Here is a 20,366-nt window from a genome sequence, read left to right as displayed (position 1 = left end):
TAGTGCAGTGAATTTGAACCTCATTGGACCTGGGTTTCTTGTTCCTATTGGCTGTGCTACTCATTATCCTCTACATAAAGTGAGAGAAACCTTGAACCTCCAAGTAGACTTTCGTGTAGTAGTTTATGGCATTCTTGGGAGGAGTTAATAAATAGGAAATAAGAAATTTAGCATCTTGGAAAGTAAAAGCTGGTCTTATGAAGAAATTTCTTTCATTGGGTAAGAGAACTGGCTGCTCTTCTAGAGGATTCCTAGTCCCCACATGGCAACTCACAACTATCCATAGCTCCAGTTCCTGGGGATCTGGCACCATCTTCTGGCCTCTGCAGATACTAGAAACATAGGTGGCACACAGACATGTGCAGGAAAAACACCCATACATATAAAGAATATAAATGTTTTAAAAGATACTTAGTGTAGCTTTTCTGATGGATTTGGTAAAATAGAGCAGAGAAACAATAACTTTTCAACTTTGTCCTTTTAAGAAAAAGATTTTGGCATTATGTATATGAATGAGTGTGTGTGTGTATGCGCGCGTGCGCAAGACGCAGGCGCGCACGCGCGGGAACAACAAACATGTGGAAAGCAACACGGAGCATTTTTCCTCCTACCACGTGGTCCTAACCTTGAACTCAGGCTGCAAGGCCGGCAGGAGGCACCTTTACTTGTGAAGCTGTCTTGCCAGCCCAAACAGATACCTTTGAAATTCTGAGTAGCAATCAGAGCTTCAGTCTGCCTATTTCTGACTTGACGACTATCTGCTTAGCACACAAAGTACAACATTACAACAATCAAGTTATTCTTTTCTTTTTCCCCCTTTTAAGACAGGTTATCATTATGTATCCCTGGCTGATCTGGAACTAGCTATGTAGGCCAGGATGATTTTAACCACAGAGAGTTGTCTATCTCTGTCTCTAAGTGCTAGGGTTAAAAGATTTCACTACCACACCTGTTTCATTCTGTTTTTGTTTGTTTTTGAGATGAGGTAGCCCTGGAAGTCATTTAGCCTACGTTGACTGATCCTTCTACTTTAGCTATCCAATTGATTTAGTAAGGACTACTATCCAAAGCTATCCCCTCTTATTCACCAAACAAGATGTCATGTGTAGAGGTGTTTTGCCTGTATATATGTCTGTACCATGTGTGTGTCTGATGCCCATGGAAGCCAGGATAAAGTCTAATACCAAGAACAACCCCTTGGTTTATTCTGTAGCTTAAAAGGTCTTTTCCAATGCAGTAATCCATGGTTAACTATCTTGCACTGTCTGCTACAGTCAAGACAAACATTTCTGTTCTCTTTCTGGCACTTACAAGAGTAAAATTCATACCAGGAATGTTACTGTTTATGGGCTAAAGATCTAAGAAAGCCATTCATGTTCTCTATTTACCTCTCCCTTCCCACCCGTGCACACCCTTCCCACTGATTTTCACGCATTTATCTCTATTTTCCAAAAATAAAAATGACTGCAAAACAACAACCAAAATCAAACTGCATCTATTTGTTTCCAGGCACAAGTTTCTGCATTACTGTGATACTACTGCTGACTTCCTGCTCTCTAATTACAGTGAGCCACACTTCTCTCCCCAGACTTTTTAACTTACCTGGCAGGTTAGCTACAAAGCAAAAGTGAGCATGAATACAGGAGCCCATTATACTCTGCCTGTCCCTGCATATGTCTTATGGGTAAAATCTTCTTATGCATTGTTCTGTACATCATTTTCTGAGACAGCCCATCTAATAACACTGAAGTTCCTAAGCCCATCCTAATAGAAATAAGCCACATTGGCCAGCATTATCCTTATCAGTATTGGCAGCTATTTTATTGTGTATCTGCCAGCTGTCTCGTTCAGCACTTGCCAAAAAAAAAAAAAAAAAGTCACATGTTGCTACCAAATAGATTCCAAAGGTTTTTAAAAAGCGTTATGGGTGGAGGTTAAATTTCTGAGGTGTTTGGACATTGCACACACTTTGATTCTGATGGGGAAGGTTTCTGTGATATTTTGGGTTGAGTCAGGTTCAGAAGCCCCAATGAGAGTCCGAGGGGCTGCATTCCTGAAGCTCCCCATCCGGGTCTTCACAGAGGCTTTCACACACTTCTTTTTGTTGAGTTCTCCTGTGTTAACTTCACTTTCAGGGTAGCTCCTTGCTGCTCAAGTCATGTGATTATTCTCAATCCAAACAAATACCAATCCTGTGGGAAAGGCAAAGGTGCTGTGTTTTATGCTGATCATAAATACTCTTTCAGAATTCTCTTCTAACACCATTTCTATACTATAGTGGTTCCTAAAGCCCTTCAGCAATGCATAAATAGTTACAGAGCATGTACCACATAAAGATTCCACATTGGTGATGAGGAGGGTCACTTTGTGTAGGTAATGGGCATTAAATTTCACATAGGATAGCTATTGGGAAGACATCTTCATATCACCTAACATAGAAAATAAATATGTATGGTTTTACTGAGTATATTATGGTAGGTACAAAAAGAAGTGTACTTGAGCCAAAAGGATGAGAATAAATAGGCATCATTAAACTGAAACAATAATTCATGTTAAATATTTGAAGCAGATGAAATCATAAGTAGTACCATACCACTAGGATAGGAAACAATTTGAAGAGCAGTAAGAACCAGAGTGTTTGAACAAAGAGATGCTCAGTGTTGAAGTTAGTGATGGGAAGCATGCAAGGACCCAGGCACGGGCAACGTTCATAGATGGGAGCAATGTTCAGAATGCATGAAAAGAGTGCCAGAGCAGGTTTAACATGAAGCCAAGCAAAGCTAGGGCCGTGGGCAGCTGATCACAACAACTTAAACACAGGGGAGCAGGGCAGAGACTGGCACACTGAAGCCAGGATCTAATGTCAGGTCTGGAAAAACAGGCAGGGCACCTTGATGTTCAGCCCCCCAGGGCTTGAACCAGAACTCCACAGTCCTTGACTTCAGATAAGATTGACCACAGAACATTAAAGTGAGGTCAAGTGACAGTTCATGTAGAGCGGGACTGTTGGGAAGAAAAATCTGAAACATGCCGAGCAGCAAGCGGAGTTCAAATAAAGGGCTTTGTAAACTAAGTCATGAGAATAGGAATCAACGGAGTCAGCCTAGGAAAATTTCAGAGCTCTCAACCTGTGTCCTTGTTAACTGAGGCCACAAAGCAATGTTGAAGGATGAGAGAGAAAGATCTTTCAGGAATCATGTACATGGATGGAGGTCACCATAGAGCATGTGGAGCAATTTTTGAAGCCTTCTTCTTTATCAGATACAAATCAATAAATTCCTATCCATGTTACAAGAGAAAAAGGGTCCACTTCTGACTGGAACATTAGTTCATTTTAAATAAAATGTAAAAACTCAGTGGCATACTTGTATGGCTCCAGACTTACTCATGGGTATCATCCAACTTATTTTCCCCCAAGACAACGTTAGAAAGCAGGGCTACCACAGCATGTTCTGTGGGAAAGATTCTGGGGTTTTGAGACACAATGCCCATTACTGTACCCCAACATTTTCTCCATGTCTCACTAAAAGTTAGAAGTCTCACATAGAAACCCTGTTTAGTTTCATTTAACTCAGTATCATGTTCATTTGCCCACCAAACCCCTTCCTTTTCATAATGCCTCCTAGAATGCAACGATCCAGTGTGTACTCTGTGAGACACACTGAATCTCAGGCTGCCTTTTTGCTGATTTATTGTTAGAAGATGATTGTGAAAAAGAGCCTTTCACATATCTAATTCACTGTAAGTATGAAGAAGGAAAATCAGCATCTTCATTTACAGAAATGGAACCTTAAAAGCTTGATTACAGGTGTTCATCCTTGTTGGATTGTTTTTCTTTAGAGAGATACTGTGTCCTAAAGAGAAGTTATCTTTAGTACAGCATGAAGTAAATAATTTTCTTTGAAGTGTCAAGTATCTAGGATTCTTTAGGCCATGTGTTACAGAATATCTTTCCTCCTTCAAGAAGATTTCAAACTGGGCCCCAAGGACATTCAGATTTTCCTGATATAGTCATGTTTGCCTGGCTTAGGTAGGGAAGGTTAGACTGCTCATATCCTCAACCCTTTAACTTTTATCTGGGACATTGTATATTAAGCTTGGAAGTCAGCAACTTTTTCTTAGTATTTAACAAATCAACAAAATTGCTGGAGATAAAGGGGGAGAGAAGAACAATTAAATTAGGGGGAAACAAGGAATTGTGCCTTTATGAAATATTCATTCTATGACTGAATATATTAAGACAATACAATATTAACTAACTTCATTTAGGTACATTCTATAATATATTCTTATTTAAATGCATGTTGTATAGCATAATACATGCAAGTTGTCAATGAAAAATATGTTTTAAGAAAATAAGACATTAATATAATTTTGAAAATAATCACCTTTGAGATTTGAGAGGACATGTACCATTAAAACTATATATTTTGGACATTTCCTTTTTCTACTAATTGAGTTCTCAAAGTATGTCATCAAACAATTGGCAAAGATAAACATCAGCATACCCTCTTCTTTTTGAATTTTCTTATATGAGAAGGAATATTGTTAAATAGCCCAGACCAATCTGGAACTCCCTGGACAGAACAAGCTAGCCTAACTGTTGTAAGCCCCCCCCCCCCCCACATTTGAGTGAGAAACTTTGTTCTTAGAGGAAGATTTCTCTCAACAGTTCGACTTAGATTGTTTGTCTTGTGTTTGGATACATAAAGATACTTTTCTACATTCAGCTGTTAAAATGCTGGTGCCAGCTGAGGTTTAACAGTGAGAAGGTAAAACTCCTAAGAGGAGCAATAGCTTTGCGCTCTTGCTTCTATACAGAGTGGTACCTAAATAAAATAAGGGGACCTGCCCTTCATTCTCATGTGTCACTGTGTGTCCTGTTTGCAGATGGTGGAAACAGCGTTTTGCCCAACTTTAAGAGTTACCGGTTTTTCTCAGCCCTAAACTCTGCTCTGTCAGATACTTTGTTTGGTGAAGACCATTTCTACTCTTTCCTGTCTAAATACAGGAAGTCTAAAAAGCAACTAGAAAGTATTTACTTCTACGTTTCCTAATGTTCAGTTTGATTCAGTTTCTTTTCTCATCCTTAGCTGAAAACAAAACCAAAAAGAGGGGAAAAGGAAAAGAAAAGAAAAAGGCTTAATCTTGTGGAGTTAAATAAAAGCAAGAATGTAGTGAAAGGAAGATTCCTTTTATGCAGGCAGAGGAGAATGTGGTGCAGGGTGACTGAAAGTGCCTGAGGGCATTTGGTCCCCATTGGTTTTCACATCAAATGCAATGGTGCCCACAGATAGCCTGTATTGTTGTCAGTTAAATGGGATCATGAGTGTCTGAAAGGTGTTTGAGAATGAACCGAAAATCATTTTCACAAGTGGATGATTACTTCTGCCACATGTTAACCGAACTCTATCAGAATGGCCCAGCTTTTTGAGCCTGCATTAATTGCTCTTTCAACCTTGACTGAGGTTTTTCTTTAAGAAAGCCCTTTCCAGGACTAAACTACTCTATATATTGATTTTTTTCTTTCTGTATTTTTTCCTTGAAAAAATGAAGCCTTGTAGAAGAAAAGCCTTTATTATTCAACATGTAGATTGATTGTTCTGTTTCTTTGAATAGAAAGCTGGACTCATAAGTGATCCACCCAAAGTAATAGTCCTTTTTTTTTTAAGCACTGAGTAATTCTCATCTTCTGTATACAATTATGTTTTTCAAATATTCATTAGTGATGATTTTTCCTCGTAAAGTAAAACCATGAACTCTCACAGCATGGACTCTATGCAAATAAATTGTCATATTCTCTTTTCTATTAGAACTGTATGGCACCATCCTAATTGAAACTACACTACAACATTTAGTAAAATGTTTGGAGAATTTTTCTGCTGAAAGCATTCTTTGAACAATCTTCAAGTCAGAAAGCTTTTAGAATGTGTTTTTAAAGTGTTTGCTGAAATGGGACCTTTTCTTTCTTTTCCTGTCCCAAACATGATGGGTATGGTGATAGTGGTTCCCTTGCTATTCCTAGGAAAATGCATGCTATAGTACATGTATTGTTATAGGATGAGTTAAATCTCTATTTTTAAGACTGATTAACAAGTTCTGCAAATTTCATTAACTTTTTTGAGTGTGTGTGTGTGTGTGTGTGTGTGTAAGCATGTAAATTATATTTATAGAAAATACTTAATTTTTTAGTAAAATGTATCCCTGAGTGTATCGGTTAAGGAAAGATATTTCACAGAATATTGTATTTTAATTTATATCTTTACGTATATATTCAAAGGGATAGTGCACAAAACAACATTTTAAATACTTTTGTAAGTATCAATGATGATGAAAAAAAAAGGAAATTTGGCAGTTATGCCAATCTTTGCCTTTTTAAAGGTTTATTTCTATTAAACTTCATGTTATTTGTGTACATCTGTCATTGTATTATTTTTGATGCTAGAATACATACAGTTAATGATGACAATACGTCTAAAGAAGTTCTGACTCCTGTTGCCCTAGAACATTCTGAGAGAGTTTGTAAAGGCTAGGTTGATTCCTAAAGGAAAATTTTGATAAGTAGCCATGGTTCTTCTTTGGTCTTCTGGTTTGTTAACAGAGGTTTGTTAACAGATGGCTTTTTCAAATGTGTTGCACAATGGTTTTCCCCTTTTTAATGAGATACTCTTATGACCAGGTGAAACTGTTGATTGTAAAAAAAAAAAAAAAAAGGTAGAAAATATTCTATATATATTGTGGCTAGAAGCTTTTGTATCTTGAACCTTGACCACTAGAGAGAATGAAGGAAGGAGGGAGGGAGTGATTGAGAGAGAGAGAGAGAGAGAGAGAGAGAGAGAAGGCAAATACCATCATCATTTTATTTTCTTTTTAAACTTTCCCCTAGCAGCACATTTTAATTATATAGTAAAAATTTTGAGTCTGGCATCCTGTGTCTCTGATACTTGAAGATACAGTGTGACCTCGTGGAGTGGTTGAATATATAAAAGTAAATGTCATAGGCCAGAAAGCAGGATTAATGTAGTTGTTTTTAGCCTCGCCTCTTGACAGTGATTCATGTTTCTTTGGAAAAGAAAAAAGTCACTCTTTCCAACAAAACTCTCCCTGGCTGGAGCAGGAGGACTTAGAAGCTTTTCTGTGTTTGGACTGATGTATGAAACCAAATGCTCCATGGTTTTACACTTCCGTGTTAAACCCCAGCATTGTGCCAGGGCTGCTAATTTCTTTGTTACCTAATCCAGTGTAAGAAGAGAAGATTTTAAAGTTAAGCACATAGTTCTTTTTTTTTTTTTTAATTCACAGAGAGCAACTTCTTAACAATTAAGTTGGGTGCACTGATGAAAGCAAATACTTTTAAGTAGTCTCTAAGCAGTTGTTTTCAAATACTCCAAAATACTCTAGTTACCTGAGTATTGCAGTGCACTAAAAACATTTCAGTGGAGAAAGCTGTGTATTCGCTATTAGTACTAGCAGTGTAGAAGATGTGCAATAGAGTATCATCTCCTTTGAACCCTCTTCAGTGATTCTCGAACCAAATGTAACTCTAGCCAGGGAAGCTTTTTCCTAAGGCCATGTTCAGTGGTGAGTAGAACATGGAACATGATCATGAAAACTACTTTTATCTGTGCTTTGTTGAAGTACTTTTAAGGATTTTAAAAAAATCTTTTGTTTAAAGCCAAATCCCATAGGTTTTGAAAATTAAGTAACTGATGAGTATTTCAACATTAATATGTGTGACATAACACATATTTCCTATTAAAATATAATTTCAGAATAAGTTTTTTATTTTCCAAAAATTAAAAAAAAAAATGGGTATGTAGAGACCTTGGAAGAAATACTGTGCAAACTCACATTGAACATTTTTTTTAAAAAATAAGCAAATGACAGGTTGGTGATGCAGCAGCCACACTAGGTCTTCAGATGGGTTGAAAGAGAATGTGTTTAGATTTTTGTAAGATGTTTTCTGATCAATGGACTGCCTAGTGTTTAAACAATAATAACTTGTGCTTCTTTCCCTTACTTCTCCATACTCCAACCCTCCCCAATAATCCCAGCACCCACCTGTAATGAACTTAGACTCTTCTCAATTTTAAACATTACAAGGGCCTTGAAAAGTAGAGAACTCATTTAGTAGGCAAGGTGTTCAAGGAGTTCTCCACTGTATTCAAGATGGAGATAAAGGCCCTTCCCTTTGTTTTGAGTATTCAATTTCATGCTATGAGAGATAATGATGAAGTCAGAGTGGCCACATATCCAAAGTACTTCTTTTTTTCTGTTTTTTATTTAATATTTTTTTATTTTACATATCAATCCCGGTTAAACCCCCCCCCCCATCCCATCTCCCATCCACTCATTCACTCCCCAGGGAGGGTGTGGCCTTCCATGAAGGATCATCAAAATCTGTCAAGTCATTTTGGGTAGGGCCTAGGCCCTCCCTAGTGTCTCCAGGCTAAGGGAGTATCACTACATGGGGAATGTGCTCCTGAAGTCCTTTCATGCACCATGGATACATCCTGGTTCCATTGTCAGAGGTCTCAGGCCTTCTGAGAGTCACATTCAGGGGGTCTGAGTCAGTCCTATGCTGGTTTCCCAGCTATCAGTCTTGGGTCCATGAACCCCCCCCCTTCAGGTCAACTGCCTCTACAGCCTGTTCTTGACCCCTTTGCTCATCACTCCTCCCTCTCTGCAACTGGAGTCCAGGAGTTTCAGCTCAGTGTTTAGCTGTGGGTGTCTGCTTCTGTTTCCATCAGCTGTTGAATGAAGGCTCTAGGATGGCATCAATCTCATTATCAGGGAAGGGCATTTAAAGTAGCCTCTCCATTATTGCTTAGATTGTTAGTTGAGGTCATCCTTTTAGGTCTCTGGGTATTTCCCAGATTTCTCCTTAAACCTATAATGGCTCCCTCTATTATGGCGCAAGAAACCCGGCATTATACAAATTGAGTGTAGTAGCAGCCACAAGGTGATCATTTTCAATTGCCGTTTTTAGTATCTCTTTAAATGACAGCCAAATAATTTCTTACCATGTGAATTTAAAGTTTTCATTCAAAACAAGACATTCCTTATGAAGAGAATCTGTTCTTATAGAGTAAGGCAGCTAGGCCTTGGGATTCAATCACACTGCTCATGCCAATGGTGAATACAAGGCTCATATAAACTTTAACCTATTCTTTTTATTCAGTATGTATATATTTTCTGATATATCTCACTTGTTTCCACTTTTATATAAAATTTTATTTGAGTACTATGAATTTTTGTTTGTTTGTTTGTTTTTTGAGACAGGGTCTCTCTGTGTAGTTCTGGCTATCCTGGAACTCACTCTGTAGACCAGCCTGATCTGGAACTCAGAGATCTACCTGCTTTCGCCTCCCAAGTTCTAGGATTAAAGGCATGTGTCACCACTAGCCAGCTGAAGTTTTTACAAGGAAAAAATAGTACATGTTTTTTTTTTGTTTGTTTGTTTGTTTGTTTGCATAGTGTTTACAGTACTTCCTTTTTGGTAACCTTTCGTTGACTGTTATCTTCACTTGACCAGTTTATTTCTGGATGTGTTTGGACAATTGTCTCTTGTGTGTGTGTTCAAACAAATTTCTTCTCATACTACAGTAGTTCAAACACTTCAAGATCCGACATCTAAATAATCTTGCTTCCAGTACCAAACTCCAGCATATTCTTCCTCATTACAACTAGTCTCCAAATGCTGTGTGCATGTATTCACAACACACCTTTACTGTCTGTTTGCAGAGGGACTAGAATTTGTCCTTCTAAATTGACTGGCACATCACTTTGAATGTTGTTCAGCTGGCTGCTGCTCCTCACAGAGAACCTACAGTGTCAGAACACTCATAACTAATTTGCATGTGGTAATGGCGGTTCGTGTATCTGTCTGTTCACTTTCACTTGTGTGTGACCCGTCTGCCCAGCATTCTGCAAAGTGAGATGCTTTGAGAGAACTGGGAGGCAGGCTGTGGTCACAGGCAGTGGTTATTCCCAGTGCCCTCTGTGGCTCCTGGGCCGCTATTAAGTACTCATCCTGCTAGTGCCCTTTCAGAGAGAGCATGCATGGTGTCCACAGTAGCGAGCTCCTTAGGTCACCGTTGTTAACCCTGTAATAGGAACTTGGGTGTGTGCATTTCAGGAGAGGGAAATTATAAAGAAAGGCAGAAAGAGAGCATCTGAACACCTATCGCTGCAACCACGGAAGAGAAATTAGAGGCTAAAAGAAAGGGCGTTTAGGGGACCTTGGGAAGAAACAGTGAACAGGTGAGAACAAGAGGAGCCGACATCTCTACCAGTGTCTAAGTGACTCGACATTGCATCCACGAAAACAGACAATGGCTTTAGGCATCATGATTGCCAGAAAGACACTCACCACACTTAGCTGATGTGTCTAAAAGCAACAGAATAATTGATTGGGCCATTTGGGTGATACTTCCAATCCAAGAGCCCAATTGGTTTGTACTTTAATGGCTACTTAGTTCCTTATCCTAATTTTGATATTGTAGAAAACACAGAAATAAGGAAACTTAAGTCTGACATCATTCCTTTCCTCAGGCAATACAGTAATTAATATTTAGAATACTTATTTCATGTTTGTTCTTAGAAATTCCAAATCATTAAGTATGCGTATAATTTTAAATCCTGACCCTTTCTTATAAATTATATAATAAAAGTTTTTCTGCATTTCATTAACTTTATCAAAGTCATAACTTCAGTGACAAAACATTTCTTTCTGTGAAAATGCCATGTTAGCACTTAGTAAATAACATTCCCCTTACCCTTAAGCATTTATCATCAATTTTCAGTAATAAAAACTGAATTAGCCCATGTATCCTTGTAAATATATATATATATGTGTATATATATATATATACATATATATATATATATCATTATGTGGGACTCTACTACATGAGTAACTCCATAATACAAAGTTAGGCATTTCTGCATTTTGCCATGCTATTTCTTGGGGGAAAGGTTTCCTGTTATACTCCCACTGGTATTGAAGACAATATCCATATATACACTCTACCTTCACAAGCAACCCATATTAGTATTTTTTAAGAATGAAAAAAGATATATTTGCTTTGTTTTATTAAAGTAGGTTGTAAAACAGAAGGTAAAACTTGTACTATGAAATTGTGAGAGGTCAGTCTACGCCCTCAAATAAACTTTTACATGTGACATTCTTTATTACTTAGTAGTGTACATATATCAAGCTCATTTGAGGAACCTTTATACTGGTAAGAACAGACATTCTTTTCTCAGGGCTGGAGGAATAGCTCAGTAGGTAAAGTGGCTAGAACCCATGGAAAGAAGCTATGCATGATTTCACAAGATTTTAATACCAGGATTGAGAAGGCAGAAACAGGTAGATATCTTGAGTTCCTTGACCAGCCCACCTAGCCTACTTAGCAAGCCCCATGCCAGCAAGAGACCCTGACTCAAAAAACAAGAAGGGATAGCTCCTGGAAATAATCTCTGAAGTATGTCTCAGGACTCCATATGAACAAGCAAAAACAAAAACATGTACACATATAAACACATACAACAAAGGGTTTCTATTCAAATGTATTGCCAGGTTAATTATTTCAGTTCAGATTACAGACATCATGCAAAGTTTAAAATGCATAGCTGAAGGGGTGCTAAACTAAATTTATGTCACGGATTTTTTATTATTATTAAATGAGTTTCATAGTGGGGAAAAAATGTTAGTGAAGAGCTTCTGTAAGCCACATAAATCTTGAAATGACAGAGCTGCCAAGGCACTTGGAAATCAGGACACCCAGGGTTGTTCTCTAATAGGCAAAGAAATGGGACTGGATATTGGCGCAGACATATTGCAAGGTCACTCAGCTGGACAATGACCTTTCACCCTGGATTCTTGGCTCTATATCTACCTCCACACTCATCAGCTCCAGTCATCTGAGTACTGAAGAATTCAGTACAAGTTCCTTCACTCCTAGCCTCTGCACCTCCTAAGAAACATGTGCGAAAATAAAATTCCAACTGCTTCTTTGATTATCCTTTCTAACTCCTACTTCGTTCAATTTGTCATAAGGACTGGCAAATTGTAAGCCACATAAATCAATTCCCTTTCAGGAATTGAGAATCAGCGCAGTCATCTTGTAACACAAAAGCCGCATGTTGTCTCCGATTTCAGATAAACTAAACTTTGCCTTTAGCAGGCTGGTCTCATAAACACCCATGGGAGACAAGGTGGGGAACGGCACCGTCATTTATGCACTCTTGTTTTTCTTACCAGGTATCTCTATGCCCTTGGACAGAAGGTTTGGAAGAGATGGAAAAAGCGTTACTTTGTTCTTGTCCAGGTCAGTCATTTATTTTCTTGTTAAGTAATTGCTTTCTGACAGTGTGCCTCGCACTGTTACCTTCTTGTTACTTATCTCTTCCTAAGAATTCCCACATTAGAAATTAAAAAATGAGAATTATTTTAAATCATTTGAAAACAAAGAAGTAGTAAATTCACTTTATGCCAACACAAATAACACTTTTATATCAAACAACAAACCAAAAAAAAATTGTATAAGGAAATGATAGACATTCTGTTCTTCTATACATTCCTTTATGGTCTGGTATACTGGTGTATTGTCAAAGTGCAACTGTTTTCCTTTGTCAGCTTCCATGTTCAACTAGTTACAATATCAACTTCAATAGCTGTTGCAAAATGCCACTGTGATGTTGGTGTGGAAAAGGAAAAACAAAATAATTAGTATTATAGAAATTGTACCTGCCATCAAGGCTTCCTAAAAGGATCTAAAGGATGCTAAGACAATCCCTTGAAAAGAACTGCTGCATCTAGGTAGTGTACAGATAAGCTGTGGTCCATTTACTATCACACTTTACATGAATATGTCTATTATATATTCATATAAATGTGCTTTTAAATCAAATTGTCCACTATGTCAGTGATTGGATTCTGAGTATAGATTATTGGTACATGTGGTTCTCTGACATTTTAAAAATCATAAGTAACTTTTGTTCCTAGAACAAGGTCATTGATTTCTAGTTTACATTAAAGCATAGCTTTGAAAATAGTCATTTTATTCCAGGATAAATTCAGACTCTTTCATTCTCTGTGGAAATGTATGAAAAGAGAATCACTCTTGGAATCCTAACGCAGAATAGCCTGTAAAGTCCCATTGATTCCTACCACACATTAGGCAAGCTTAACTGAGCAAGATCAGAATGATATGGGGAAATGCCAGTGGAGGAAAATTATCATTTGCTGTTTTCTAGAGATGTAGTCATCCATCAGTTGCTGGGGGAAAAAAAATAGTTTATTGATGTTCCATGGTAGCATGGTGTGTCTTCATGAAAAGTGTTAAAATTCAGTCAAAAGTAGTTGTATCTACAAGGCAGAACACCAGTCTATTCTGGGATAAAGTGTAAACATTTCTTGTGTGGCTTAGAGTAATAATAAAAGGTATTCATATGTGCATGTGTATACAGAGAGTGTGCACACACACACACACACACACACTTTTTGATGTAAAATGCAGGTAGTTGCCTTGAGTGTTTTCTGCTCACAGTTCTCAGTGATTTGTCCCCCCAAACTGTCCCTATTAAACATCTTCGCAGTTTCAAGTTATGCCTTTACAGGGGCACAAAAATCTAAATGCTAATGAAGAAATTTGATATAAATCTTTCTGGCTACTTTAGTTTTATTCCTATTAGAGATGTCTCATCTGTACCTAATTGGACGGGTTCATCATCGTGATTTGTTGTTGCCATGTCTTTTGGAAGCATTCCACTGACTTTTCATAGAAACAAAGCCTCTTCTTCTTCAGTTATGTTTCATGAATTTGTGTAGAATCTCAGATAATTCCATAATCTCAGTAGATGATCTGGAGGATAAACTACTTTTCAACAAACTAAGCTGCCTCTTAGTTTCACGGATGGTAACGTGAGTGGAAAAAAAAAAAATACCATGAAAGTGTGTTTTAAAGGATGGGCAGATAGCATTTGTTAGTCTGAGGACCTGGTAAATGTCAGTAGTACAAAAGTTTCCAGTGTATGTATTGGTTCAATATGAAAATTAAACTTCAAGAGACTGATGTTGAAAAGTTAAATGATGACCTAATGGCTTGAGATCAGCATTTGCTGTCTTACTTTCTAGTAAATAGTCACATGAATCAAAAACTATAACACAAATGTATATACTTTGAATGTCACTGATTAGCAAATTTAGAAATAGAAGAAGGAATTGGGATATTTCAAAATTAAAAGTGGTGTGTTTTTTAAGGGACATTAAATGGAAGCTAACTTTTCCAGACAACTAAAATACATACATGTTTTATTTTAAAGGTAAAATCCAACTTGGATCAAAGTAGTTGTTAAATCTTTATGCTCCTTAATTTAAATTTAAGAAAAATTCTACCAAAGTTGTATTAGTTAGAATGTATTATACTTGATATCAGATAGGTAGGTAGATAGATAGATAGATAGATAGATAGATAGATAGATAGATAGATAGATAGATATAAACACACACAGAGAGAATCACATGCTGAAATATATATGTCAGTACTCTGGCAACTTTTGAAGTTTCAAACACAATTGAATCTTCCTTCCAATTCTAAATGTAATGGGAAGACAAATTGAATGCTCTCACTTCAAAATCAAGATGGGTATGTATGGAGATTCAATGAGGTTGGCCCATTGGGAGGAACTGGGCAGTTTTTATTAGTGCTTTTAAAGACATCTCTCATTTTGTCTGCACACAGCTTGTAGGTCCATACCTGCAGGCTGCATTACTGAAAGGTGAAGGAGTCGTTTTTTCATAGGGAGGACAGTATACCCTGCTGTGTCTGCTGCTGCCATCGGCACAATGGCGCTCTGGTGATAATGTGAATCTCATCACCACGTGTGAGTGTGGATTATGTGAGTGATGTAGTTGGAGACCCGGCCATCAGCCCAAGAATTTGTACTCATAAAAATTGATTGAGAGAGGGTTTGGCCAGCTGCAAAGTTGTTGTTCCAAGTGAGCACTTGAGGAGCCACTGAGGTGAGAAGGTTTTTCAAAGACTCATATAAACATGAAAATCGGAGGCAAAAAATGTCAGTCTAAATTAGAGTCAAAAAATCAGAAAGCAAATTATCTGTCCATGTTGGGTATTTCTTTAGCTTCCTACTTAGCTTGCACTCCCTTTTTACATTCTAATGCTGGTATATTTATAGTAGTAAATCTATTTTAATAAATAGGAGACTGCATTTTCAAAACAAAGGTAAGTTTTTGTTCAAGATAAAGTCAAAGAACAATTACAAAGAATATATTGAAATCTTATCAAAATTAAATTTTCTTATATATTTTTATGTTTCCCTAGTGTTTTACTATTTATTAGATTTAGGAAAGCAGAATTGATGTAAACTACTTCTATTACTATATTGTAATTCATATTATAATCAGAATTAGATATCTTTAAAACAGTTTTTCATCAGGTAATCAGCTTTGGGATATACTTCACCACTGTTCAACAATTTTTTATTTAACTAAGTGGAATTATTTCTCTTATAGTTTTCTAACATCTATTCAAATAGCTATATACTGCAGATATTGTATATTTCTGTGATAAATCCAAATTCTCCCGAGGCACTTAGGTATTAACACATCTCTTATGTATTTAATCCGATTTTTATTAAGTGATTGGCCTATTGCACACATTTGCCTAATGCACTTTCAATGCATGATCTTATTTGCTCTTCAGAACAAGCCTGCTAGAGGAGGTGTTACTATTTTCCTCACAGTACCGATAAGATAAAGTGTGTACAGGGCATTACGTGATGTGGGATTCGACTACTGTGAGATGGAGTCAATCAAATCCTGTTCCGTTAGACAGTAGAGGTAAAGCTCGTATTTCCTGTTCCATATGGCTATGATTACATTAAAGCACATAGCCACAGTTCGTCTAGAGATAAACAGATATCTTAAAAAAATCACTAGGGATCATTAGTACCATAAGGTACAAAGCAGTGTTGCCACATTAAAGAAGTAACCGTGGAGTGGTAGCCCAAAGAGCCCCGGGATTAAGAAAACGACTGACGATGTGACTCCGCTGGAAACTGACGTAGACATCTATGTTGTGTTGGCCCCATATCAAGCGTTCACTGCTTGTTGTTGATGTGTCAGAATCATGACTTAAAGTTGCTGCAAACAACAGCAGGCTATCAAGACATAATGTTAATTACGTATCAGCTGAGTTGGCACAGGATGTAAACAGGCAGTGATCAGAACATTCTGTAAGCACATGAGAAGCTCTGCTTCTCAGGAAGATGTTGTTGGGTTTCTATTTAAACCTAAAGAAAGGGGGTCTCTTTGCCTGATGATTTTTGAAGAACTCAGCCTACTTGGAGAGCCTGCTGAAGCTAAGTCCTCAAAGGCCTTTGAGATGGCAATAGTGCATGTAGAACGTGCACTAGTTGCAACCTGAAGGGTTTTAGTTTAGAGTAGCATTTGTTTGCTTACACAACACCACACATTTGAAGTGGTAAAGCCGTGACTGACACATCAACAAAGATCAGGATGGTGGTGCACTTACTAGGTAAATCGGGCATGTCAGTACACTAACACATGGTTTTTGCGGTAGAAAATGCAACATCCTTTATGCAGAGTTTTCCTATCTCGAACCTCCCACCAGTTCCCAAATAACTGACACAGAGTCTTATATTAAGTATAAATGCTCGGCTGATAGCTCAGGCTCATTACTTACTAGCTCTTACAACTTAATTTAACCCATTTCTATTCGTCTACATTCTGCCACATGGTGTTACCTCGCTTTCATTTTGTACCTCCTGTTTCCTCCTCTTGTCTCACTGACAACTTCTCTCCCTCTGCCCACCTTCTTCCCAGCCTCCTCTGTGTTCCGCTGTCCCATGTATACATCCTGTGTAGCTACTGGCCAGTCAGCTTTTTATTAAACCAATTTGAGTGACGGATCTTTATAGTGTACAAAAGGATTATTTCACAGCATTTCCCCTGTTTTGTCTAATTAAAAAGGAAGGTAAAATTCTAAACAACAAACCAGTTATTAAGTAAGAATTATAGTTACAATATCCAGTACATTTATATTTTGCAAAATTAGAAAAAGTGTTATATTATCTATCTTATCTTTGTGAGACTAAAGCTTTATGCCTAATTTACCTTTTATCATAACTACAGGAAACTTTAAGTCTAATTAGTCAGCTTTAACACCCTGAAAGACCCCAGAATGGTGAAAAGTTACTTGACATGTGTATCCCAGATACATTTAAGAGATCACGGTCTTTTAACCTCCCCGAGGTTTACAACCTGATATTTCATATGTTTATGCTCTCCATAGAGTACATTCCTAACAGCAACCTCTGTAGTCTCCAAAAGGACAATGGATCGCCACAACAACTATTCTGCCTGGATTGTCCTAATGCCACAAAACTCATAAACACCACACAAAGATCATCTTTGAACTACAATCTGCTCAGGACAATTCCAAGGTAGCTAGCTGAGATGATCCACCCTCATGTACTAGTCCATTTAGGACTTCAGATAAGCCCTATTCTTTCCCATTACTCAGAGACTGACATCAAATAATAGCCCCCCGGGACTTGACCAATTTTTCAGGTTTTTCCAGGGTTCCCTAGAGGTGCCATCACCCACCCCCAGACAGAAGGAAGTAATTTTAATAAGGCACTGGCCACATTCCCATGAGGTTGGGTGGGTGGTTTTTGGTCTTCCACTGGGTTATGGATTTTTGTCATCAGGTAGGAAGATGGGTTGCAACTTATTAGGTGTGGTCAGAAAAAAAGACTAAAAAATGAGATTAGATTTAGGGGTCTTGTTCTGAAAAGAAAAGGGGATGGTAGAAATGATAGGATAAAAAGGTAGATTATTGTATCTGCTTTTAAACTAAAAAAAGCAACTACTATTCTTATGCATTTTTGTTGGTATGGATTTTGTATATTGATATAAATTTAGGTTTATTTTTGTTGTACAGTATATGTTTCTACTTCTGTTTAAGACATTTTTATATATTGACGCAAATTTAAGGTTGTTTTGTTAAAACAGACTGTACATGCATTTCTACTCTTGTTTAAGGTATTGTACCAGTGAAGTTCATTTAACAATGGAATGAAAATTTCTAGTCCTTGAAAGTTATCTCTACAAACTATATAGCATAATTAAGAAACACATGTTAATAGTCATCCATAAGTATCAAGTTAGTTATGTTTTCAAGATCATACAGAGTTATATTTTAAATAGATGGGTAATCTTAAAGGACTTCAAAGACCTAGAGAATATGGCTTTAAAAAGTTTTAATAACTTGGGCTATCCTCTTGACATGAGACACATCTGTTCCTGGCAGCACAAATCTACTTCAAAAGGGGATGCTAGTCATTGAAGAGACTCAATATGGAGTTTGCTTTTTTGAGGCAGAAGCTAGCCATTGGGCAAGAAACTGCCCTTGCCCTGACTGTTGACAGTATGCTGTCCAAACTGGACAAGCAGGACACAAAAGAAAGTGACTACCAAACTTTGTCAAAACAGGGTAGGATAGCACTTAAAAATTTCCTGCTTATGAAAATAGTCTGTCAGATATTGTAGGCCTGTAGGCCAAAGATGGCTGCCCCAAGGTTACAGAGGAACTGTGGGTAACTGTTCAGGCAGCCAGCTGTTTTTGTCATTTCTCATATGTTTTGGGAGTCACTTGCTGTATAATACTTGCTTACTCAAGGTTTTTTTTGTTTTGTTTTGTTTTGATGTTACAGTTATGTTTCTCTCAAACCTGGGCAAACTTTATTAGGTACAAACTTTAGACTCTTCAGGAGAGGACAGCTAATGGAGTAATCTCTGTAAATTTGTCGGTTACTTATGGACTAGACACCAAGACTGTATTTCTTACGTGATAATTGCTCATGTTGTATACAATTTCATTTTTGTTGAGGTTATTACCTTTCTTTTCTATTTGGATATCACTTGATAATAATTCTTATTTTATGTAGTCTTACTATGTTAGAACCTTTCCTTCTTAGTTAGACAAAAAGGGGAAATTGATGGAAGAATTCTGTCACTAGTATCCAGTTGAAAAGACCATTTTAGTGAGTTGGCTTTGCATTGGGGATGGGCTGGAAGAGACTAGGTAAAATAGATGCAGTGAGGATGAACATGGCTTTTTTTGAGTGGTCTTTTGGTAGTAAGTGGCAGTGAGTATTTTTGAAGTAGCTTGCAATCCTACTCAACTCTTTCTGTGCTTTAATATTTGTGTACTATTTTTGTTGTTAATTGTTTCAAGACATGGTTTCTCTGTATAGGTTTTGGAGCCTGTCCTGGAATTCTGTCTGTAGACCAGGCTGGCCTTGAACTCACAGAGATTTACCTGTGTCTGTCTCCCAAATGCTGAGATTCAAGGCCTGTGCCACACCTACCTGGTGTGTTTTGTTTTTTAATAAATGGTTAAAGAAATCTTTTTTTCCAAACCCCATCAATATTTTTTAATAGTACCTACTTCTTTCTCCTACACAAGAATAGTCAAATAACTATTGCTGGTAGGATGCCCTAAACATACACAGACAAACACACATCCATTCCTAATGGAATCAATCATTGATATTTTTTCTTTTTCTTATTTGGTATGTGAGTTCCTTTTTTCCCTTTTTAAAATGGAACAATCACCACAGGTAAAAATCTACCTACTTTATTAAGTGAACAATTATATCCATAATATTATCTGTACCTTTATTTATCTTGCTTAAAATTTTACTTTTGTCTACAATGATAAAGTAAAAATATATAATTCTCATATACTAATTTTTATATATGTGCAAAACTACTACTGTAGACAATTCTGTGTCTATGAGCTCAGATACTTATAAGTCTATAAAGCCTTTAAAGAACTCATGAATTTTAAATGTTTTTCCAAATGTTGGCTATTGTTTTTCTTGCTTGTCATTTTGTTTTTATAGTCAAATGTTTTGTTAAATTGCCCCATATTTTACTCAATTTTTCAAGACACACATATTTTCAATAATGAAGAAAAAATCATTTGATGTGGATTTTATGTGTATCAAAATATCAGAGGAAAATAACATTATAAGCTTATTTTCAAACTAACTTTCATATTTGATATTTAGGGCTTTCCAAAGAATATGTATAAAAGAAAATTACAGTGCCCATAAAAGTTTGTATGATATACCTTGAAATGTTAGCAGTGCATTTGATCTTGAAAACTTAGAGACTGTCTTTTTTCCTATCTCCATGTCAGTCTAAGGCATAGCTTCTTGTAGTATGAAAACTAGTATTCCATTTGTATCCATTTACTCCATCTTTTCTGCTGCCAACCCAACTGAAACCACCATCACCTGAACATGGACGT

General features: G+C 37.1%; 1 protein-coding gene across 8 annotated transcripts in view; it reads left to right on the top strand.

The window, feature by feature from the left end:
* Window positions 1-20,366, top strand: part of Cadps2 (calcium dependent secretion activator 2) — a 481,095-nt gene that overhangs the window by 297,203 nt on the left and 163,526 nt on the right. For all 8 annotated transcript variants that reach the window (XM_051175754.1, XM_051175752.1, XM_051175755.1 and 5 more), the window contains exon 9: window positions 12,266-12,332. In XM_051175754.1, coding sequence (XP_051031711.1) covers window positions 12,266-12,332 — 67 coding nt within the window. The remainder of the gene's footprint in view (window positions 1-12,265; window positions 12,333-20,366) is intronic.

Source organism: Phodopus roborovskii, unplaced genomic scaffold (assembly GCF_943737965.1).
Source record: "Phodopus roborovskii unplaced genomic scaffold, PHOROB, whole genome shotgun sequence".
In the NCBI taxonomy this organism is placed as follows: Eukaryota; Metazoa; Chordata; class Mammalia; order Rodentia; family Cricetidae; genus Phodopus; species Phodopus roborovskii.
Note: the sequence above shows the minus strand (reverse complement) of the source record. Positions and strands in the feature narration are given on the sequence as shown.